The sequence below is a fragment of the Erpetoichthys calabaricus genome, chromosome 10 (assembly GCF_900747795.2).
Source record: "Erpetoichthys calabaricus chromosome 10, fErpCal1.3, whole genome shotgun sequence".
NCBI classification, from domain to species: Eukaryota; Metazoa; Chordata; class Cladistia; order Polypteriformes; family Polypteridae; genus Erpetoichthys; species Erpetoichthys calabaricus.
This window is the reverse complement of record NC_041403.2, coordinates 160,800,165-160,825,207: the sequence shown is the minus strand read 5'-3', so window position 1 is coordinate 160,825,207 and position 25,043 is coordinate 160,800,165. Positions and strand designations below refer to the sequence as shown.

Here is a 25,043-nt window from a genome sequence, read left to right as displayed (position 1 = left end):
GTCCATCGTACAATAACTGAAAATAAAGAATGGTGAAGGCCTCAGTAATGTTGATCTGTTCAGGTCCACAAAACATTTTGACAGCGCTCTCAAAAAAGAAAATCAACAGTTTTGGAAACGTCTGCCATGGCAGATTGAGCAAGCGCCATGGAATTAAATAACGGCAGTAATTAGCAAAAAGACTTGGCTTCAAATTAAGAAACTAAATGAAGTGAAGTTAGTTGGAGTTTGAGGCCCCAAATCAGTTGGTCATCTGTTGGCTCACTTCACATCAAATTTATGTTTAGGTGCCGTTTAAGGTAAAAAAAAAATCAATTCAGTGGTCAGAGTTTCAAGAAAAGTCAATTAAAATAATGGGAAATAGTTAATTAGCAGCAAAAACTGGTCACTAATTAAGAAGAGTGTTGGAATGAAAACTTGCAGCCACAGTAGCTCTCCGGGACTGGAGTTGGAGACCCCTGATCTAAAGCAACCCTTGAAACCCACCTGCCTCTTTCAGGGGCGCAGTGGTCCCTGTGCGTCCTTCACGTGATGCACGTTCCCGTTTGGCTCTAAAACACAACACAAACCCCTCCATTCCTTCTCGGTGCTCAGCTTCTTCTAATGTGTTATAGTGGTTGGTAGACCAAGGTAAGTCGCATCACTGCCACCCACTGAACTGGAGTGTGAAGGAAAATGAAAAACAAAACTCACATGACATTCATTGTAAAGCCCACTCTGTCGCAAAACGTCACAGTCACGCACGCATTCCATGATGTCAATTAATTCATTTTTAAAACACCCCAGAGACACACACCTGTGTAACTCTTAACTCCTCCACCTTTTGTCATAAAGTATGTTCACTGCATCTCAAATGACCTACAGACAAATAAAACACCCTGTTAGGTCTCTGGCTCGTTACAATTTTACATAGTTTTCAAGTACTATTAAATATACATCATGTGTTATTTAGTCCAGAATATCCAATTCCGAGCCTTGTCAGTATTATTTCTTCCCTTTAATTATTCCCACGTGGCTACTGCATTCTAACCTCCTTTTGGATGTTAAACTGTTGTCTTCCCGTTTTCACTTCATTCCAATAATTCTGCCAAATTTTTCTAACGGATTTCTTAATCCTACTAGTCTATATTTGCTGCACCTGCGGAATATTAAACTGCCCAGGGCTGATAATGAATCAGAGCACGTTAACGTTACGCCTGTACGTACATTTGTAGACTATCGTAGACCTAAAACATTAGCGATTAGTTCTGATGTTATAATGGATCCGAGCTCATCTTTACAGCAGCCGCCACTACCCGTGCGGATCGCTGAATGACAACACAGCCTCAACGAGATCCCTCCAGGAAGTGCGAAGTGACGGGACCCGGAAGACGTGTCAGTGGGCGGGCTTCTCTTTTGCTCTCGCGATTGTTGTGATTTTTTTTTTCTCGCAGCGCCGCAGCGTCTCTTCTCGCTTGACAGCCGCTCTGCTTGTAGTGCCGTGGCCGCCCGGCAGCTGGAAAGCCGATCTGGCCCCGCTACGCCGCTCTAGCTGCTGAAGTCCGAACGACAGAGCGAAAGCGACGCTAAGTTAGGACTATGCGGACGGTGCAGCCATGAGCTGGCTCAGAGACGAATTTCCGCTGCACCTCCTCGCCTGGCACAACAACTACCAGGAGCTGGACCGGGAGCTGCAGAAGCGACAGGTAAGACAGCTCGTCGCCATTCGGGGTTGGGTACAGCGAGGGGGTGGGGGTCACGTAGCCGTCAGTAGCATCACCGTGTGGTTGTACGGTTAACCCCCTGGTTCTGTCATCGGTGCATATGTTTCCGAGGTTGTGCACCGATTGTTTTGTGGACGTGCGGCCGGTCTGACAGGCCCTCTCAATTATCCTCCAGTATCCCCCGCCCAGCATCACCACCATTTCGATCATGTCGGCAGCCCCCCTCCCCTTTTTTTTTTTTGTAGCTGAGAGCCCGTTTTATTTTTTTATTTTTTTTGTCTTTCTTCTATTTCAGCATGACATCGAAAAGCTGGATCCCCGTGGACGTACCCCCCTGCAATTGTCAGTGTCGCTGGGTCACTTGGAGTCTACCCGCGTTCTACTGCAGCATCGGGCGGATGTCAGCAAGGAGAACCAGAACGGCTGGACCGGTAGGTCCCAATGGATTGATTGTACTAGCGAGCGATAAAGGGATGTTGCGTCCGTGTGTTTCCTTTCACCGTATCTAATTTGGATCCCCCGCCTCTTTCCTTTGTCGTTTTCCAGTCTTGCAGGAGGCTGTAAGCACCGGTGACCCAGAACTAGTTCAGCTAGTTCTTCAGTATCGGGATTACCAGCGTGCCACAGAGCGTCTGGCGGGGATCCCAGAGCTGCTCAGCAAGCTACGTAAGGTAAAAAAATAAGGGGCGGGGTATTTACGTGACGTCACATATACAAATACTACGATTTTTTTTATTTTTGTAATGTCTTAACTTTTTATATATTGATGAGAAAAGGCAATTCAGCCCAACATGTTTGCCAATTCTGTTCACGAAATTTATTCAAAATAACACTTAGCCGAGTTTTGAAGGTCCACACACCTTGGCAATTTACTCCAGTGCTTTTCAGACTATTTTCATTCACAGTCACCTAAGCCAAAACAAACACCCTAATGAACCTCCCTCACAATAATTTAAGCATATAGGATAAGTTTGGTATTTTATCAAGTCAAAGTTATTTTTTTACAATTATGCTATGTATTATCTAAATCAAATCAGGTTGGGGAGCATGCACTGGTACAGCGCGTTGCTACACCCACCACACGACGAAACAGTTCGAGATCCTGGTTGGCAACCCCCAAAGCAGACACGCGGTCCAGTCTATCTGCCGCAGCCAGGTGTTTCATGGGGTTCCCTTAGCCTGGTCCATCTTCTCGGGTCCTCAACAATGACGGTCCTGCGCGCCACATGGCTGTAGTGCCGTAACTAACACTCCCTCACAATGCAGGTAATGCACCTCATTAGGGACTCGGTGAGCAACACAGAGTCAAACCAGCAGCACCCAAGGATTCTCCGAAGAGACACAGTGCACTGTGTGTGTCTATATCTGTATAGCAATAACAGAACCTGGATGAGTATAACAGATGAGTTCACATTTTTGGGAAGGCTTTTTGTTCATTCATTTTCCACCACTTATCCAAGACCACATCGCAGGGCAACAGTCTAAGAAGTGTCCTTGTCAGATGTCTAAACCACCTCAGTTGGCTCCTCTCAGTGTGATGGGTTAATGGCTCTACTCCGAGCCTCCCCCAGATGTCTGTGCTTCTCACCCTATCTCTAAGGGAGAGCCCAGTCACCCTGTGAAGAAAGCTGTTTTTGGCCGCTTGTACCCACAGTCTCATTCTTTTGGTCATTACCCAAAGCTCATGACCATAAGGACTGGTAAATCGAGAGCTTCTCCTTTTGACTCTGCTCCTTCTTCATCACTGTTGATTGGTATAGCGATCACATATTTGGGTTGCTGTTTAGGTCAAACAGAATGTAAATGCATGTCTTATTCAGTTGAATGACGAGCCCCATCTTAGTGAGGACATCTGGATTTGTCTAGAAGGCATTGGGAAAAGGAGCCTTATTTCAGCAGTGTGCTGTAGATTCCCCAATGCAGACAGTAATTTCAGATGCATCTTTTCAGTAAGATAGATAGATAGATAGATACTTTATTAATCCCAAGGGGAAATTCACAATTAGTAATATTAAAAAGGCAAGTTTACATGTGGATATTGTAGTCATCAGTGACTTTAGCTACTCCGATTTTAACTAGGCTAGTGCTGCACATACCGGAATACAAGAGCAGGAGTTTTTAGATGTAATTAGTGATAGTTTTGTAACACAGTATGTTAAAGCACCAATGGGGGTGAGGGCTGTCTAGATTTATTATTTTGTAATAATCCAACCACTAGGCTCGAGTGAACATAATATAATTCTCTGTGTTCTGGAAGAGTGCAAATGCAAAGACTAAAACTGCTAAGTTTAACTTCGGTAGGGCAAATTTTGAGCAGATGCAACAGACTGTAAGGGGGAATAGAGTGGGATAAACATCAGTGTGGAGGCAGTCTAGGAACAGTGGAGCAGAAATAAAAATGTTTTACATATAATGCTGAATAGGTACATACCTACATGTGGAATTTAGTGGGAAATCACAAAAATAAAGGTTAGTGTTTTAGTTAAGAGTTGAAAAACAAGCTGCAAAGGACAGAACAGTTGTATGAGGCATACAAGACTCCAATGCAAATCGTAAGTCATGTGAGAGCATGAAGGTTCTTTATATTTAAAAAAAAAAAAAAAAAAAACCAACATTCACTTTAGAAGATCATGTGATATGGTAAATTAATTTATAATTAATATCATTGGTATTTTTCAAGTTGAAGTTATTTCTTCACGAACTTACTCATTAAAGGAGAACAAAATGATAATAAAAATTATTTGGGAGTGAAAATCAACTTTAATTACATATTGGTATAAAACTACTCCCCGTTCAAATGGGGCTATAAACACACACATTCACTTTTGTACTGTGACTAAACTCTGCTTTTATTGAACTGAAAAACTTAAAAAGGATAAGTTCAGTGTTTTTCAAGTTGAAATTTATTTCATCACAAACATGCCATAGACGCATTTTCCACTCAAAACTGTGTTCTAAAGTTAAGCGCTTTCTGTAAATTTAAAAAAGTATCCTGCCCGCACTTGTGGGACATTGCGGAAAAGCTTAAAAACTTGCCAAATACGTCCATTTTTCGTGCCAAGACAGTTGTCTGCCAACTATGCTGGAATGATTGTTGTGGTCAAAAATGTGACCTGAGCTGTGAGGCAGCATTGATAACCACGGTACCACCCTGCCTCCCTGAAATGAAATTATACTCGGAGTCCTTTATCTGTCACTGTGTCTCCTGAGCTCCTATCTCTAATTAACTCCCACAGGGCCAGTTACACAAGGGATCTGCATTATATACTCGAGGGCCATGGTGGGGGTTACTGGTGTTGCGTTGCATAGTTGGCTGTCCCTGTCATGACCCGATCTGCGCTTCATAGTGAGGAGCATAATGTGCTTACTCCAGCAGTGAAGACCTAATGTTCAATGATTCTATGCATAACAAACTATTTTCATAATGTTCTCATTATGGTCTGCTGATGAACCCTTTGAATGAAAATATTGTGTGTTTTTTTTTTTTTTTTTTTTTTTTTTTTTAATATATACAGAGGAACCTCGAGATACGAACAGCTCTGTGTACGAGAAATTCAAGATACAGTGGAACCTCGAGATACGAGTTTAATTCGTTCCAGCACTGAGCTCGTATAGCGAATTTCTCGTATCTAGAACAAAGGTCCCCATTGAAAATAATGGAAATCCAGTTAATCCGTTCCGCACCCCAAAAATATTAACATAAAAATCAATTTTCCTAACAAATAACACTGATAAATAATATATACTGTAGTCTACGTTTAATAAATAACACTGGTAAATAATATAACTGATTATTAAAAGAATCAAAACAGGTGTCCAAAGTGCAGTAGAGCATTCAATAAATCTTTAAATAAATAATCCTTAAAACAGTTGTGAAGTGGAGGTTTAAAATACACAAGAATAACAATCCTTTAACACGAGGTTAAAACGTCAACAGGAAGCAGTCTTTAAAAAACAGATGACAATCCCCGGTGCTTCTTCTCTGTTAGCGTCAGCGTCTCACCTGCTTCTCCCATGTGGGCTCTGCAACAGGTGAGACACTCTTAATGCAGCTGACCTTCTCTACACCGTCCTGCTTCAGCTGTTTGGCTCGCCTGTTCAGCTCACTGTTCAACTACACGCGAGCCTGCACTCACTCGCTCTCCCGCACCGACTTTCTCCTACTGCTGCTTCCTGCCTGCCTGCCTGCAACCTCCGTTCTCTCTCTCCTCTCTTTACTTTTACTTCTTCTCCCCCTTAAGCGGCTCGCGCTTCTCTATATATGCGGAGAGGACATGGCAGCTGCAGCCCATCAGCCACAGGAACAATCATGGATGTGGGCAGTTTCCCACCTGTGCACTTAGGTGAGAAACGCCCACACTGCAGATTGCCCTGCGGCTCGCTACTGCTACCACGCCCCCTCGCTAAGCCGCGAGCTATACCCACAGCCTGGCTCGTGGCGCGTTACGCGAGCCAATGCTCGTATTTAGATCTGAATTTTTCGCTCATACTTTCCTTGTACAGTGTATATATAAATGCATTTGTGTTGCAAATCTGTCTGGAGCACTGATCAGGTAGTAATATCATGCATGTGTAAATGTGCTTGAATGTACAAAGCTGGAAAAAAAAAAAAAAAAAAAAGGTTTGACTAAGGTGGCCGCACAGCAGATTTTCATGGAAAATTTTGATGAACCCAGGAATTACGCTGTGAAAAAATGCTTTGGCGAATCTCACCCACCAGCACTAATTGCTATTATTATTGTCACTTTTATGGTACAATTAGTGGTGCTGACATGGAGGCAAATGGCACCAAAAGCCCAGTAGGGAAATAATGGCTTAAAATCAGAACATCTGGAAAAGCGCAGTGAAAATTTATATAAATGATGATGAAAATCTTAAAAACTGACAAAAATTCACTGAATTATCTATGTAATTGTAACACACTTACTGCATTACAATAAAATACAGAAAACCCAATTTTTGGTGGCAAGCCTTTTAGTATTGAGTGTTCCTTGCCCTGATGTCTACCCTTTGTTACTTTTTATTAGGATGCAATTAATTTTGCAAATACCAGAGGGGGGCAAAAAGGTAAATTAACACATCATAGACAAAAGTGGTCTAAGAGTATAAAACTATATCAACTTCTAAATTTCTCTTGAAATTAAATCACACACTACTGCTCTTTTTTAAACATAGAATTAGAGAACAATAAAAAGACCAGTTTATTAAATGATGAGATCAATTGGAGTTGAAATGCCTCACTGGTTACGAAAATAGTTGGGACAAAAACCTGCAACCACTGGGAGTCCCCTGGAGTGGGACTAGAAGCCGCTGTTTTAGGTGAATCCCTGAGCAACTGCATATTCAGGTGTTTTTGTGTTCTCTTTACTTCCTAGGCTCCAGATTTCTATGTTGAAATGAAGTGGGAATTTACCAGCTGGGGTGAGTAGACCAATGGGTTTTTGTAAAACTGTTTGCAAAACAACAATCTCCATGATGTCACTGAGGTCTTTTATTGTACTTTTCTTGTTATTGTCGTCTCTAGTGCCTCTTGTGTCAAAAATCTGCCCCAGTGATGTTTACCGAGTGTGGAAGAGTGGGGCTAACCTGCGAGTGGATACAACACTTCTTGGGTTTGAACACATGACTTGGCAGAAGGGCAGACGCAGCTACATTTTCAAGGGTGAAGGTGAGGACTGCATCTAAAGCACAATGTCAAAGTGTTGTAAAACTTGCTTAGTTTGTCTTGCATGGAAATATTTGCTTTATTTCACATAGACATTTGGAGAGAATTTTCACTCCCATGATGATGATAGAATAATGTAATACATAGTTATAGCTTTATGGCAACAGAAAATGGTGAGCACTGCTATCACACAACTCCGGAGTCTGCGATTAAAAATCCAGCTCGGTTACTATCTCTGTGAATTTTACACTTTCTCAATGTGTGTGATTTCTTTGCATAAGCATTTGGAGGCCCAAAATGTGCATATGCAACTTTCCACACAAGTGACAGGATTTATAAAAGAAAACCTGATGGGAGAACTTGAATATCTTTATGGCAAGTCTGTGTACACAACATTTTGGAGAAAGTAGTAAATGACAACACCCTTCATCAAGTAGGGAAATCCAACAAAACCAGCTAAATGACGACTTACTTGTAAAACAGTTCATATCACCAAGCCTTTAATATAACGTGGACAGATCTCTCTATTAAAAAAAAAAAAACTTGCAACGAGACGTGATCTTCTGAAGAGAGACTGTCCTGTGATACACATGCAGAGCAGGTTAGAAAATAATGGAAGTAGGAAAATTCGAAAGTCTCAAAAAAAATGAGAGTGAAGGTCGCATTAGCGCAAACAAATTGAAAATATTACTCGGTGAAATAGCGGAACAGCGAAAAAAGATCGAATAGTGTTTGAGGATGTCTGTGGGAGAAGAGAGACGAAATGCAGATCACACAGCAGTAAGCCGGCAACTGATCGAGCAAAGAGGAGGTAAAAACAAAACAAAATTGTATTTGTTTCCCATTGTATCACCGTTTAAGAGGGGTTTCGGAGGAGCAGCCGTGTCTCCTTGGGGTGCTTTCAGCCACCCTCTTCGCAACGGTGCGGGTTTTGGCGAGCGAAGCGAGCAGGGGGCAAAGCCCCCTAGTTTGATAAATGTATGAAACGTTAAACGTGATGTATAAGATGTAGAGATTTTATTTAATTGTATTTTAGGAGGGCCAGTGCTGCGTATTTGTATAGAAGAACTTACTTTGGTTTTCCTCAGTTTCTGTCCGCTATCTGTTGTCACTTCTCAAGATTAGAAACCAATGCAGTCACTTGTTATTGATAATTGCGTGAGGTAAACACACAGGCGTCATTCACTCCTTCGCTACAGAAAGCTATAAATATCATAATCTCATACTTTGACACAATATGATTTGTTGGGCACTGCTTAGGCAAATGGTTACATATAAAGGGATCCAGCTTTTCGGGACCAGCAGGATTTTTTTTTTGCTGTTGATTACGACCCAATTTAGGCTCCCAAGAGACACTCTCTTAGAATTTGTGCCGAATTGAGTGCTGCATTAGAAAGACGGACTGCCCAAAATTTTTTGCAACAGGCACCTATCAGAGGCAACTATCCAATAGGTCAAGAATATCTCGACCAAGCATCAACTCCATCATGCCTGCTGTGTTGGGAGCCATAAACTGTCTGAAACTACATTCAGTTTCTGTATGGTGTGGCTGCACAGGCCAACGTAAAAAGACATTTTTGCAGCAGTGTCCGGTTTCCCTAATGCAGACGAATGTCTCATTGCAAAAATGACCGCTAGCAAGAATGAAGCTGCTTTTGTTAACTGTAAGCAGTTACATTCCTTAACATACAAGTCATCTGTGATGCCAAGATGGGACTGACAAATGTTATGGCTCATTGGCACGGGTCCACCCATGATTCATTTATTCTGAAGCAAAGCACCTTTGGCAGACAACTTGATAATGGTGCTGTACATGATAAGGTAACTTGGTTGAACCCCCAAGTCAGCTATAAACAATTTTCCAATGTGTCCTATACTGTTCTTTGTGACAGCAATCATGTCATCACATGTGCCAGGTGACACTGGTGCTTTATGCCTTTCCCAGATCCCACACATAAGATGAGAAGCAGCACAATGCCTTGAAGAACACATCACTAGACTTTTCAAATGCAGGAGGCGGTGTCTTGATGTGTCAGATGGGTGGCTGCTCTACCAGCCAATGAAGGTCTGGAGGATCGTGATTGCATATTTACAGGGTTGGTTTATTAGCGTAGTCCACGTATGGTTGTTTCAGGTTGGCAACCAGGTGGTTTTCGTTGCAAGTTCACACACACACACACACACACACACATTTACAAGATGATTGTGATGTAAAAAGTTTAAATATCGTAGAAATGTGTGGCAGGTTTTATAAATCAAATTTTTTTTTTTTTGGGCCATACGTTTACTTTTCATACTCGGCTTAATGTAAAGTTTCATAAATGAGGCTGCAAGAGGATGCCAGCAAACAGTTTTTTTTTTAATCATGTTGTTCTCTTTTGCTCAGACGATGGTGCAGTGGTTATGGAGGTGGACCATGAGAAGCAGATTGTATATACAGAGACCCTGTCACTAGCCCTACATGAGCCAGAGTTGCTGCTGACAGCTATGGTGCCCAGTGAGGAAAATGTTGTGCAGCGTGTAACTGCTCCCATTGTGTCAACTCATCTGGACACAAAGAACATTTCTTTTGAAAGGTATGGCTGCCGGGGGTTATACCGTTCATCTTTTCCCTGATGGTCCTTGTGTTAGCCCTCAAGAAATCTGAACAAGTCTTTCCATGTGCCTAGACGACAAAGCCATACATTATAACGTGAGGCCATACGTAGCATGTACTTGTTCCCTTTTGCTTTCTTTAGTAGCAGCTTAATCTTTTTCCTCTAATAAAATAAAACATGCATACGACTTATCTGTATATTCGTTTTCATATCTTGGATATTATTTTTGTTGATGGGAGAATTCTGTGTTATTGTGACTATCAGCAGTTTGAAGATCCACTGTGTTCCTTCAGAAATCATCATACAAGTAGCTTTACCTCTAAATTCAATCCGGACACCATGTCAACATTAAATCACTTGTAACGAATGGATCAGACGTAGAATGCTTACATGATGTAAAGTGAACTGGAGTAGCAAAAATGCTCGTGAAATCGGATTAATAAAGTATCTATCCCTCTATCTATCCATCTGTCTATCCATCTATCCATCCATCCATGCATGCATGCTCTGGTTGAAGAGCAGCCTCTTTTTGTACATACTGCAATCACATTTCAGTTGTCAGTTTGCCCGTACGCTAAGTGCCCAGCAAACTTAAAAGATAAACTGTACATCAGTTTCTTATTATCTAGAGCAGGGGTCTCCAACCTTTTTTTCCCCTGAGAGCTACTTTTACAAAATCAAAATGGCCGAGAGATACTCATGTTTTCTAACGTTTATTCTCATAGCTCATTTCAACCCAAACAAACTGAATAAGCTTGTTTTGCCTGAACATTTACAAAATGTTGGTGTCCACAACTAACAAGTTGCATTAAAACATCACAAAAAATATTTAGTTCACCTGCAAGTGCACTTTGTATGCCTGTATGTATCTCACACTATTGAATTAAAACATGAATGCTGTCAAAACAAAACAATGCAATTCCAAATCCACAGATATGACTTCTTCATTTGTCATTTTGTTCCATGTCACTGTGTCACTTTATTCACAGGTCCAGTTGCATGTGTGATGTGTTTTTTAGTTAGTCAGATGACTGGCACTGAGGTGCATGGTGGAGTGGAGCCTCTTAGGTTCACTCTTATGGCGTCATTTAAATGTTCGTCTGTCAGTCTTGTTCTGAACTTTGATTTCATGACATTCATGTCAGACGTGCAGTGGTATGGAGACCCAAACAAAGCAGACATTTTCACAGCTGCTTGGTGAAGGTTCTTATAGTTATCTCGCTCTACTAAGCTCCAGAAATGCTGAGAATGCTGTTGAGACTTTAACTGCACATTATTTTGAAGTTTTACTAATATAGAATATACCAGTAACGGCGCACTGCACGATAACGTGCAGTAAATACACTTGACGTGAGCATTCCTAGTTTTTATCCTCTTTCTCTGTACGTTTACCAATCGTTTGCTCAGAGGTTGATGCGCTAGCTTTTTCCTGAGCAGCTCTTCTTTTCTCCACCCTAGTGGTCCCCTTGTTCTCTTCTTTCGTCAGCATCTTTTCACGTTAAAACTGATTATGTCAGTGTTTGTGTTGCAATTACTTAGTATGTTTTCTTTAATTTTTCACTTAAGCTGGCACTTAAATCTTCAATTTGCCTCAAGAATGATATAAGATATGAAGAGGTAGGGGAAGTGACGGCAAAGGTAGTAGGGATGAGAATGGCGCCTGTACGCATGCGCCGCACGGTCGCCATGCTGGCCGCTGCCGAGGCTCGATTCTACAATAAAGTGAAATAAAAATAAAAAGAGGAATAACCTGAAAGCGGATAGTAGACATCACATAGTATATGTGTACCAAATTTCAGGTCAATATGTCAAACGGTTTGTGGGCTACAGGTGATTTAAAATTCTGGACAGACAAACAGACAGCCACAGTAGGTAGTGTATTATATATAAAGATAAAATCCAATGTCTGTCTGTCTGTATGTCTGTCCACTTCTTACGAGAGAACTACTTAACGGATTTAGATCGGGTTTTTTTCTATAATTTGCTTGAACACTCCGGTTGATTTTGTGACTTCTCTCATTTAGCTATGTATCATAGTTCGCTTGCGCTATCGATTTATTTGCGCAAATCCGAGAAACACGCAGCGGGCCGAGGGGAGAGGCCTTCCTCACTCACTTGCCAGCTTCGGGGCGTGTTCCTTAACTCCGCTTAGCTAGCAAACGAGAGAACAATTGAATTCAACTTTGTTTGATAATTTAAAATAAAGTGTTACTTGGGTCTTGATGAGTTTGAGTCTGGATATTCTCTTAAGTGTACACCACATTGAAAAGATAGATTGCAATTCAGATTGTGGATTGTGATTTTCTGTTAAAAAGATCGTGATATGATTTTTTGGAAAGATCACCCACCCCTAATTTGACTAATCAAGTTTTCAAATTTATGTAGGATTCATTAACCCTTTGGCGAGCTACTTGGAAAGGGATGGGGAGCTACCGGTAGCTCGTGAGCGACGTGTTGGAGACCCCTGATGTAGACATTAATTGCACAGCAATCATTTCTATGATATTGATAGGTGTTTTCATATTTAGCCAGAATGTCTAGTCTTCGGTCAAAACTGCTATCATTTTTCTGCTTTTCAAATGTTTTCTGCTTCTTTAATTAGGAACAAATGTGGCATTTGGGGCTGGCGGTCCGAGAAAACAGAAGTCATTTCTGGCTATGAAGCCAAGGTAGAAAAGATATTCCTCACTTTGTCTCATTTTCTGATAGATTTATTTATTACAAGTGCCACATTTTTACAATTTTGTTTTTTCCTCCAGGTATATGGTGCCAGCAATGTTGAACTGGTCACGCGGTCAAGGACAGAGCATCTATCTGACCAGGACAAATCAAAAAACAAAGGCATGTGGCAATGTGGTTAAACACCGAGTTGCGACAGGCAGACTAGGATCTTTTCCTGTTTTTTGAAGTCTTTCTTTTTCTTTGTTTTAATTTAGGAACCAAAACGCCTCTTCAGTCATTCCTGGGAATTGCGGAGCAGCATATATCTCACAATGGGGTAAGTGGAGATGGGCTTACTGCTTTAATCAGTTTTAGGGCTCGTTTATACTTCACGCTCAGAACGTGTACTTGCACGCATCATGGCTGCCACGTGTTCTCAGCAATCATTTGACACGTCCTCTGAGCAGGTCCTCCGATATTAATGCAACGCATACGTGAGTTGCAGTCCCAGCAAAAAGTTGGGGGGCGCAGTGTGATAAAAGTTGGAACGTGACGTCAGAGTCTCTGTTTACTGTCTACATGTGACAGAAAGCCACTTTAAGGATCCTCCGGGATCGATGTGCCTGCGTTGATGTTTGATGAATGGTTCGATGTGGTGAGCCAAAATGCCGACATACAATTGCAATCGTGGTGCTTTTATATTCAAGCGTCGCATATTCCCCATCGTAATGACATGAATGCATTTTAAAGGTCTCACATAACATCTTCTGTGCTGCCTTTTTTTTTTTTTTTTTTTTTTGCACCTTCACAATAGCAACAGACTGTACGGTGCTTTATTTGAGCCACAGAGAAAAAAATTAAGGACACAGTGTAAAGGTGTATTTTGTGACTGAAGTGGAAATTTCAGCTTTAATCTCGTAGTTTACTTTATCATTAAAGCAGACCGTCGTAAATGTCATCTTAAAACTAACCCGGTTATTAATCGCTATGAGCTTCTGGGGCTTCCTCCTGACCTGACCGCAGCGGCAAGCAGCAATCGCCACACAGAACACATTACATGTACGATATTCCAGCTCTCTGCACATTTAGAATCTTTAGATTTATACTTGGTATCACTTTCATGATGAAATGCATTAAAGTATGTATGTTACATTTTACAGATAAATCATTAATTTCGTTTAAATAATGAATACTGTTAATAATTACACACATGGGGGTGACGCGATGGCGGTGCAGTAGCGCCGCTCTCTCACAGGGAGTCACGTTGCTGGTGTTCCCTGTCTGGAGTTTGCATGTTTTCCTGGTGGGTTTCCACAGTGTGCTCCGGTTTCCTTTCAAAGACATGAAGGTTTGGGGATTTGGTGACGCTAAAATGACGCTAGTGTATGTGAGTGCTTGTATTCACCTTTGCGATGAGCTGATGCCCCGTCCAGGGATTTTGTTTCTTTCTGGCGCCCGATGCCTTCTGGGATGGGCGCATCCCTGGTTTGATGGCTTTAATCATTAAACATCCTTTTCAGAGATATTTGGACAAGGTTATCCTCGGGATTTAATGGATGTTTCCGGCAATTCACAACACAGAAAAGCCAAACGTTTTCTCACCGTGATGATATCTCGCACTGCCACCTGGTAGAATCTTCCAGATTTACGTAAAGTACGCACGCAAGTGTGAACAGAAACGCTTGTGTAGCAGTAGCGTCCGCTGAAGCATGCATCGTGTCACGTGAAGTAAAACCTGACCTTTAAGGGGTATGGGCTGAGGATAAGCGTAAATTATTTATTTGTAGGTGCATTATACTCGAATTGCTGTAAGGCTTTACTCTATAAACCAAGTAAACAAATAAAGCAGATTCTGAGATGCGTTGTAGCATTACCTTCATATTTTAGAAATTAGATAAGAGCCATTCACACCTGGGATATTTTTTGTAATATTGAAACTGCCCAGATTATTTTATATACATTTAACTAATAAATGTTGATTTATTTCTGTGGTGGGTTGGCACCCTGCCTGGGATTGGTTCCTGCCTTGTGCCCTGTGTTGGCTGGGATTGGCTCCAGCAGACCCCCGTGACCCTGTGTTCGGATTCAGCGGGTTGGAAAATGGATGGATGGATAGATGTTGATTTATTTTAAATAAACAAAATCTCAAACTCTGTAGTGTGGTTCAAGTGTAACTGGACATATTGGCTGCAAAGTGGGAACAAGCTCTGGATAAAGCACTGACTCATTTTAATGATGTGCGGTACATTCTATTCCATCCATCCTTATATGTTATGTTTTAGCCCATCTTTTATAAATTATACCGAAGGACAGAAAATTCCAGATTACTAGTTTAGTAAATCATGGGAGTTTTTTGTACCTTGAATACATTATTGAGTACAAATAGTACTAGGATGTTGTACCGTGTTAGCCATTATGAATGTAGTGAGAAGTCAAGCAAAATGTCACCTTTTATTGGCTAACTAAAAAGATTACAATATGCAAGTTTTCGAGGCAACTCGGGGCCCCTTCTTCAGGCAAGATGTAATACAGAGTACAAATATATACTTAACGTAGTAATTCCTCTTTTGAAATAGTCTGATTTATGTAATTTGGTTGATTAGTCACACAAAGCAAGAAGGCATGTGATCATCTGAAAAAAACGGGCGTCTTGAATAGAAAAAACTGTTCTTTTAATATATGACATAAAGGCACTCGATTTTGGCCCATAAACCACGAGATGGCCATTTCAGTCCCCATTTGTATGTAGAAGCGTCATGAACAGAAAAGGCTGGGCTTTATATGTTATATACGGTGTGGCACCCGGCTGGGTTTGTCGCCCGGCCGGGATGCCCAGGAGGAGCGGAGGAGGGCTTGTGCCTCCTCCAGGACACGAGGGGGCGTCCTCTCTGGTTGCTTTGGGGGCCACGGGTACAGAGCTTGGAAGCTCTACCCTGCAGGGGCCCGTGGTCACCGCCAGGGGGTGCCCCGATGCCTTGGGAGCCCTGGACCTCAGTACTTCCGTCACCCCGGGAAGTGCTGGGGGGAAGAGTATTGGGGACACCCGGTGGACTTCTGGATACACCAACAGAGTTTCCGCCACACAGGAGTGTGGCTACAGAAGCCCTTAAGATGCACCTGGAGCCCATCCGGGGTGGATAAAAGGGGCCGCCTCCCTCCAGTCGGGGACAAGAGTCGGGAGGAAGAAGGATGAAGCTTGGTGGAGAGGAGTGAAGGCGGACTAGAGACTGTGAGAAGGCATTGTGTTGTGGCCAAGGACTCAAGGGGTGATTGGTGCTGCGGCACTGGGTTGTGCACTTGAACTGTAAATATTATGGATAATAAACGTGTGTTGGGTGAATATAACATGTCTACCTGTCTGTGTCCGGGCTGTTCCCTACAACGGGCAGGCCATGTGGATCAGTGGCTAAGGTATTCAACTGTATACGCTACAGGGCTGCCCGTTCATCAATTTTGTATTTTATTTGAATGGTACAATTTTCACTGAAAGTAAAGCATCATTCTTTTTTGCTAATTTTTTTTGTGATGCGAAGTGCTGGGTTTCGCTGCAAATTCAATTTTGTACAAATGGCTTTGCTCACCACTAAAGTATACAATTCCAGTTTTTGTTCCTATTAGGGTGATTTCCTCTCTTGCCACTCTTTCACAGCTCACTATTTTAATTTTAGTTAAATTCTCTCTCGGGTTAGTTGTTTTCTGCTATGTACCCGATGTTGTTGCGATAGGCAGGCTGTGTCTCCTGTGACCTTGTATTGGATAATACTGACACTGAAAATTAAAGGATGGATAGTTCTAATTTTAATTTGATCCTGTTTTATATGTGGGTGACATGGTGACTCTGAGGCTAGGGATTTGCACTGGTAATCAGAAGGTTGCTGGTTCGAATCCCATAAATGCCCAAAGTGACTGTACTCTGTTGGGCCCTTGAGCAAGGCCCTTAACCTGCAATTGCCCCATCTTGGCCATGACGTTAATCTGCATCCATGCAGGAAAAACCTGGGGGTCGGTGGCACATTTGGCACTCCAGCCACCATAAAAAGCCTCATTGGTTCCATCCCATCTGAACTAGTGTGATGCTGAGGCATCACCCACTGCACGGCTGCACTCGGGTCCTAATCTGGGATCCCGAGTTCGTTTGTCATGTGGTGGGAGCGGCAATGTGCTGTATCAGCGTGTGCTCCTTACCCCTGTCTGTCTGTCTGACTGACTTATATCAAAATGTATATAAAAATATATTATGTCTTTATGATATTTCTTGGATGATTTCTTGCAGGCCCCACTATAAAAGTATAATGACAGAATCTTAATTGTCCTTCATTGCTTTCCTTACCAGTGATTTCTATTGTGTACTTTGTATCCCACTGCTGTTACTTTGTGGTATAATCGAAATCCTCCTTAGATTTCGTCTCCTTCTGTACAGATTGTATCTGTACAATTATCTTACTATGGAAGAACTTCCTATACAGATACACAAATAATTGTTCAGTATTAAAAAGTATGCCATTGACACAGTTTTTACTTAAGTTATGTAAGATTTTGAGAAACCGTTCTGTCCCTGTTCCTGTTACATGTACCACAATTCCAAGTGGCATGTATAAATATTTTTTTCCCTGCGTTTTTTGTTGACACTAACTCATTCTTGTTCTCTGTTTTGTTCCAGACTCATGTTACGCAGTGTGCAAGCCCCACAAATCCTACAGCCATCACTCCCGAGGAGTACTTTGATGCAAACTTTGACCTTGAGACCAGAGACATAGGGCGGCCTGTGGAGATGACAAGCAAGATTCAGAGGTGGAGCTGGGAGCACAGTGGGGGAGGCAAGGAGGGAAGCTGGGAGCATGCTTTAGTGTTTTTTAGGGCAGTTGGTCTCACTTGACGGTAGACTGCAAGCTGAAATACAGTTGTGTTTTGCCAGAAGTTAATGAACAGAAAAGTAACTGGCTGGGCCAACGTAAAAAGCAAAGTGCCGATGTGGGTGATTTCAAGCAGGAGAGCCCTGTGAGGCTGTGACAGGCTCAAATGTTTGGCAACCGACTGAATATATTAAGGAAGAGGGGTTTTGTTTGTTTTATTGCGGCACGGTGACACAGTGGGTAGAGTGGCTACCTCGCAGTTAGGAGACCTGAGTTCGCTTCCTGGGTCCTCCATGCGTGGAGTTTGCATGTTCTCCCCGTGTCTGCATGGGTTTCGTCCGGGTACTCCGGTTTCATCCCACAGTCCAAAAGTCATGCATTGGCGATTCTAAAAAAAAAAAAAAAAAAAAAAATTGTCCCTAGTGTGTGCTTGGGGGGTGTGTGTGTGTGTGTGCCCTGCGGTGGGCTGGCGCCCTGCCCGGGGTTTGTTTCCTGCCTTGCGCCCTGGGATTGGCTCCAGCAGACCCCCGTGACCCTGTAGTTAGGATATAGCGGGTTGGATAATGGATGGATGGATGTTTTGTTTTATTACCTTTACATTCGGTTTTTGCAAAGGGCTTGTAGCAGCAATATAAAAATGACTATCTGGTGTAACATAACATGTCCCAGTAATGTGAGTACAAAACGTTTGGTAAAAAGGGGAGGCACTTAATACGTTAACTATTGACAAGTAAGTAGTAATCTTTTTCAATTAACTCATAACTGCGGTCCAACCTCCTCTCCATCCAGGTTTAAGGCAACACTGTGGTTGTGTGAAAATCACCCGCTCTCCTTGGTGGAACAGGTAACACCTATCATTGACCTCATGGCAATTTCCAATGCCCATTTTGCCAAGTTGCGGGATTTCATCACTCTTAAACTCCCACCTGGATTTCCTGTGAAGATTGGTAAGCAGATTTTCCAAATGTTCATTCAACCAATGCATAAAGACCCCTACACATTTATTGCATTTTATGTTGTAGCCTTATAATAAAGTCAGTTAAATTATTTTTTCCCACATCAAGCAACACATAGTATCCTAGAAAGAATAACAAAGTGAAAAAGAGGATTTTAGAAATTTTTGAAAAGTTTATCAAAATCTGAAATACGACTTCAACACAAGTATTCTACTCAGTACCTTTTACTCTGCACTTAGGTGACCAGGCTGCAATTGTTGCAAAACTGGAGTCTTCTTGGGTTTGATGCAGGCATTACACACCTGGATGTGGGATTTTCTGAGATTTTCAAACTGGAGACCGGTGGACAGCTAATTTTAGGTCTCTCTGGAGATGTTTGATTGGGTGTAAATCTGATCGATGGCTCGGCAAGTCAAGAAAATTCTCAGAATTGATTTTAAGCCACACTTGTGTTATCTTTGCTTTGTGCTTAGGGTCATTGTCCTATTGGAACGTGAACCTAAGGCTCCACTGTGCTTTGGATTAGGTTTTCATTAAGGACATCTCTGTATTTTACTCTGTCCAGCTTTCCCTCAACCCTGTCTTTATCTCCCAGCCCCTTCCAACCCCACAGAATGATCCTACTGCCACTGCGTATTCTTGAGTATAACATGACAAGCACTGCACACTTCATGTTCATACCCCTCGTTTTACTTTGCAGAGATTCCTCTCTTCCATGTGCTGAACGCACGGATCACCTTCAGTAACCTTTGCGGATGCGATGAGCCAGTGAGTTCTGTGAGAGTGACGTCAAATGAACCACAGAATGGTGAAGATGCTGCTGGAGCATTTTCAGGTATGTCCTGAGTGTTCAAACTGAAACTATTTTTACTCAAATTGTGGAAGTCAAGGGAATTCAAGACCTGGTTAAGTTGTTTTAGCATTCAAATCTGAGTCCCTCCATCTATTTTTGTTTAAATCCACCCATCTAAATTAGTGTCACAAAGAAGAGAACCAATCCTAAATATAACACAAATTAGAACAGCATATGTTAATTAAAAGTGGGTAAATATGTACACTTGGGATTGATACTTCATTATTGAAATATCTAAGTCGTGGATCTCTGAGGAAAGCAATGAAAGTAATGACAAAATTACGTTGTTACCTTTCTACATTATCAATACCAGTGACCACAATATTAGATTTATACCTCATGTGAAAAGGTGAATGCCATATTGAGTAATTCCGAACACATTTCAAATACAGCAGTCTGAGAATTGAATGTTTGGACATCACGTCTGAATACACGTCAAATTTTTCAAGGCTGCATGTGATTTATTATATAATGCTCATCTTCTTAAAACGTTTTGTGACTTTCTGTCACTATTGCTATTGTATTTAAATCCTGAGCTGGAATTTTAAGTGTGCTTTTTATTAATTTCATTTTGGAGATCCATCTGCTGTTTGGATTGATTTGGTATGTCTGATCAGATCGTCCTCGACTTGGTGACCTGTGGGTTGTGGTAGCCAGTTCATAATTCTTGTGGCAACTGGATTAATTTTCTTGTTATGTCATCTTGGGTGCCACATGTAATATCGTTGCAAAAAAGATTGTTTTCTGAACTATATGGTTTAGCCTTTGATTTAAATTTAACAGAATTCAGTTTGAACTGACTGAGCTACAGAACCTTGGGATTATTTGTTCTTCTGAGTCATTGGGTGTTTTAGAGGAATTTTGGAAAGCACACCAATATGCTTTATAGACCAGACCTTCTTAAACTATGGGTCATGGGTTGCGCCTTTTGGGTTGCATAAGATTGAGAGTTACTATTGTATTTAATAGGAATGGGCCGCGCGTGATTTGAAAAGTGACCTCTGTGAGTCGCCGTGAGTAGCTAAAGCAACCAACATTACTCCACTCTAACAGTTGCCACTGATTCTGCAAGGGGAGCAGGCCTCACTATCGCCGACTGTATTGAAGCATCAGGAGTCCTGAAGATACTGAGAAGGGAGTAAGAAAATAGCAAACTTTATCAAAAACATCCATGAAAAAAATCGCACAGTAATCCTGTCGCATAATTTGCATGTCCGGTCATTTAGTTGTATGTTCACAAAGCGCAAAAAGCCTATATTTTTTTCTAAAATTTTGTTAAATAAATAACTCCAGAAAATAAAAGGTAGTCCCAAAAAAGGAAGCCACTTCACATGGGATTTGTGCTTTTGAATTGAAGACAGGACTGGTGACCAATGAATGAGAGTCCTCAATTCTAAAGCTCAATGTTTGTTGTTGTCCAGTGTTTGTTACCATTGCAGAAACTTTATCTCTCTGCACCAAGAAAACAAGAGATTAAAAATTTTCACTTCAGACTATATGAGCTAAGTTTGCTGAACGTTGTTGTTTTCATCTTATGGGTAAAACCGTTAAGCATAACATAGTTTGAGCATCTAGCTTATGTTCGTTTTACTTCTCTTTTGTTCTTCCTCAAAATTGTCCTCTGTATTTTTTTCCACATTTTCTGCGCTGCTAACATGAGTTTGTCGTGACCTGCTCTGGCGTTTTAGGTGATATCAATATTTATATTCACTTCCCAAATAACAAATTGACTTTTTTTTTTTTTTTTGCATTTACTGGAATGATTAAATTTATGTCAGAATGTTTATTTTCCCACTCAAAAACAGGCTGTATTCTTGATTTGGTTTTTAATTTATCAAGTTTTGATCTTACAGTATTGGATCATATGGAATTCATATGTAATTAATCTTTGCCTAAATTCCCTGTAAAGAGGAATGTTACTGTTATAAATACGAAGCTCATTAATATTTCCTCTCTTATGCCTTCGTTAGATGTGCAGTATTTCATTGGTTTACATGGGTCTTTTGTTGACCTGCCAGTTCACTCTGGTGGTGTCCTATCGACTAAACTTGAGAAGGTTGTCTTTTACACATTTAGTCCCTTGGTCCACCCCTGAACTATACTGTGAAAGCCTGTGGCAGCAATAAGAATGTTCCTGTGACTATACAGGTCTTTCTGTACATGCCAAAATAAGCAAATATTTCAACTAAATTAATATCTCGTGTTCTAAAGAACACTAAGGGTAATCTAAGAGTTTTATTAAATTATTGCAATCGACACATTTTTGATCAATCTCGCCCTCATCAGCCGTTAAAGGAAATTCAGTAGTTCTTTTACAGAGAAAGTTCAATCTCTCCATTATAATAAAAAAAAATCCTGGGACGAGACGTGACTTTTTCCAGAGAGATACTTTCACGTCCCGCGAGACGAGAATTTGTGCCAAGAGATTTAACCACGCCCGGGGCCGGAAATAAAAGACAAAGAGTAGATGACAAAGTAGAACACATGCAGACCAGGTTAGAGATAATGGAAGTAATAAAATTCAAAAGTCTCCAAAAAATGATAGCAAAAACCGCATTAGTGCAAACAAATGGAAATTATTACTCAGTAAAATAACGGAACAGCGAAAAGAGATTGAATATATTATTCGGATTTAAACTTTAAGTTGGAGACTTGTAGATCGTCTAATTCGTGTTGCCATCAGGGAAAAGTAGTGTTTCTTCCCAATGAAGAGGCCTATCCATGAGAATTAAAAGATTTGTTGTTTGCTGAAAGTGAAATCCACATACGTGAAAAGCAGAGACGCGAAGTGGCTGGCACGTAGCGCAGGCCAGTGGGTTGGCAAGCGAAGTGAGCAGGGGGTGAAGCCCCCTAGCATTATATAAAACTGTTCTAGATGTAATTTCAACACTAGCATTCACAAGTTTGGAATCCCCCAGAAATTTTCATGTTTTCGATGGAAGTTAATACCTTTTTTTTATCAAGATACCATTAAATTTATTTAAACATACAGCCAAAACATCACTAGTGTTCCTAAATGCTATTACTGCTTGAAAAGACTGATTTATTTATTTATTATTCACATACAATTGCAAAGCCCCATTTTCAGTGGCCATTCCTTCAGCGTCCTAATGTTTGTCTCCCATAGCTTATCCTTCATTAGTCATGTATGCAGTGGAACCTCGGGTCACGACCATAATTCGTTCCAAAACTCTAGTCGCAACCAGATTTGGTCGTGACCTGAACTAATTTCCCCATAGGATTGTATGTAAATACGATTAATCCGATCCAGACCGTACGAACTGTATGTAAATATATTTTTTTAAAGATATTTAAGCACAAAAATAGTTAATTATACCATAGAATGCACAGTGTAATAGTAAACTAAATGTAAAAACATTGAATAACACTGAGAAAACCTTGATCAGAGAAAACTAACATTGCAAGAGTTCATGCCACAGCCTTACGAACTGCCCGCTGTAAATACTTTTTGTTAATGAGTTTTAAGCACAGGGAAAAAAATAAAAAATTTTAAAATCCGTAATTTATACAAAAACTAACCATAAACAACCAAGAAAACTAACCTTGCATGAGTTGAGTTCTGGCATGAAGGAAGTGAGGAGGAAGAACTGGCCACTCGTAGAAGGATAGTTTTGCAGCAAATTGCCATGAATCTTCCTGGCTTTCTCGCATAACATCGCCTCGCTTACGCTATCCCCTGCAAGTTGCTTCTCATTCAACCACACTAGCAAAAGTTTTTCCACCTCTTCCAGCACTTGTGGCCTCTGCTTGGTTAACATTGTAACTCCTTTTGCAATGTCAGCTGCTTTAATGGCCTGCTTTAGAATAGTCGAAATCGTAGATTTTGACTTCTTGTACTCGGCGGCAAGATCAGTAACACGAACGCCACGCTCATACTTCCCAATAATTTCTTTCTTTAATTCGATTTCAATTTTCTTCGAACCTTTCTTCGAACCAACACTACCACTCTTCACTTGCTTAGATGCCATGATTAATTGCAAAATTAATGCAAGAGCACAAAGCGTTCACAGCGAATGCACGCACGTCTGACCGAGAACAATGTACAAGGGAGAGACTGAACACATGCGGAAATCATTGGCGCGTATGAACCAGAAGGGAAACTGGCTTGTTCATCACCCGAGTATGTGGTCGTGAACAGATTTGTACGTGTTCCGAGACGTTCGTGACCCGAGGTTCCACTGTACATGCAAATCTGCTATGAGAGAAACCTTTAAAATTGCATTAGCGCAGCTGAAACCTGTCATTCTCTTTGATAAACAATTAATATGCAATTATTTAAGTAAATATTTAACTCTTAACTACAGTTTATTGTTAACCTTCATGGATGCATTAATTCTAATTTCTGATATATCAGACAAATAAGACGCTTGATTGAATCTAAATATGAAACTGGCTGACTGCCACAATATTTAGTCTTGTTTTTAACAAACATCACGGTTTCTGTTTAATCTGACAAGGTTCTAACATGGTCCTCAACTTTGCATATCTATGTTGCCGTATCTAAAGTGAAAACTAGACAGAAAACACTCCGTAATGTAAGGTAGTGTTGACTGCAGAATAAGGAAACTAGTGAGTCTAATTCAATTCAGTCCTTTTTTTTTTTTTTTTTTTTTTTTGTAAAGTGCTCTTCATGGAGTACAGTATACAGTAGTAATTGATTTGGGCTTTTAATTTGCTGTGCATTCTGCAGCCACAAGGCTTTCTAGCACTGCATCACGATGTTATCAGCACTTCTCACCACCGCGACTTGGTAAAAAGTCAAAGTTCTGCTTTAGCTGAGTAACAAAGTGGTGCAGAAAGCAACCCCCCCCCCCCCACCCCCCATCCCAGCAAACTTTGAGTTGCACTTTAGACCTTACTGCTCAAAAAAAAAAAAAGTTTGATGATAATGAGGAAGCTGATATTTTAACTGCAGTAAAGAGCACTCCAAAGTACTGTAATGATTACTGAAAAGAAGGTTCTGTATCTTTGCTGAATTTCATAGTTAAACCAATGATAGCTATTAAGGAATATAGATCTGTGCAGCATGTGAGTATGTCCCTGGTTATTTGAGGGGGGTGCTTGTTGAAGCTTTTAAATGGCACTTTTGCTGCCTTCTGCACTCTGGCGTAGCTGAGCTGGTCTTTTCAGTCGAGGAGCACTTAATTATGTCATCCTGCTCTTCAGCATCCCCATTTTGCACCATTTGCTTTTTTTTCTGTCCCAGCTGATTTCGAAAGAAGACTTCCGAGTCGAGAAGCTTCAGCTACATAAAGTAGGCAGCCTCCACATTCATTCTGGAAATAGTCGTTTTTAATTTCTGTTATCCTTAAAGGAATTTTGCCATTTTTTTAAAAAAAGGATAATGCAATGGATATTTAGTTACTGTCATACATGCTGCTTGCTGCTTTTCTGGAAGATCTAGTTTTTTTTTTTTGTTTGTTCCTCCACAGGAAATTCAAACATAAATTTGGTTATGCAATGTGTTTCATGACACCTTTCAAATATTAAGACTGAGGTCATTTTTTGCATAACGGGGGCCATAGTAAGCCCAGGAGCAGAATAAGGAACCTTGACTGTTTTCTTGACACACATACAGTGGGTATAGAAAAGAATCTCCCTCTTCAAAATATTCCAATGTTTTTTTGCTTTGCAGACTTAAAATGAAAACACACAAACCAATATTTTTTCCAGCTTTACTTTCTCAATGCAATCTATAACATGCAAGTGAAACATATCACAGCTACAGTTCAAA

At 41.0% G+C, this 25,043-nt stretch overlaps 1 protein-coding gene across 1 annotated transcript in view; it reads left to right on the top strand.

The window, feature by feature from the left end:
* The first annotated feature begins 1,429 nt into the window (after positions 1–1,429).
* ankrd13d (ankyrin repeat domain 13 family, member D) overlaps positions 1,430–25,043 on the top strand; it is a 36,338-nt gene continuing 12,724 nt past the window's right edge. Inside the window, exons 1-12 of the mRNA XM_028812284.2 lie at positions 1,430–1,685; positions 1,999–2,134; positions 2,250–2,374; positions 7,079–7,124; positions 7,228–7,371; positions 9,755–9,944; positions 12,568–12,634; positions 12,725–12,806; positions 12,902–12,963; positions 17,287–17,417; positions 18,269–18,426; positions 19,136–19,270. Coding sequence (XP_028668117.1) covers positions 1,596–1,685; positions 1,999–2,134; positions 2,250–2,374; positions 7,079–7,124; positions 7,228–7,371; positions 9,755–9,944; positions 12,568–12,634; positions 12,725–12,806; positions 12,902–12,963; positions 17,287–17,417; positions 18,269–18,426; positions 19,136–19,270 — 1,366 coding nt within the window. The 5' untranslated portion in view covers positions 1,430–1,595. The remainder of the gene's footprint in view (positions 1,686–1,998; positions 2,135–2,249; positions 2,375–7,078; positions 7,125–7,227; positions 7,372–9,754; positions 9,945–12,567; positions 12,635–12,724; positions 12,807–12,901; positions 12,964–17,286; positions 17,418–18,268; positions 18,427–19,135; positions 19,271–25,043) is intronic.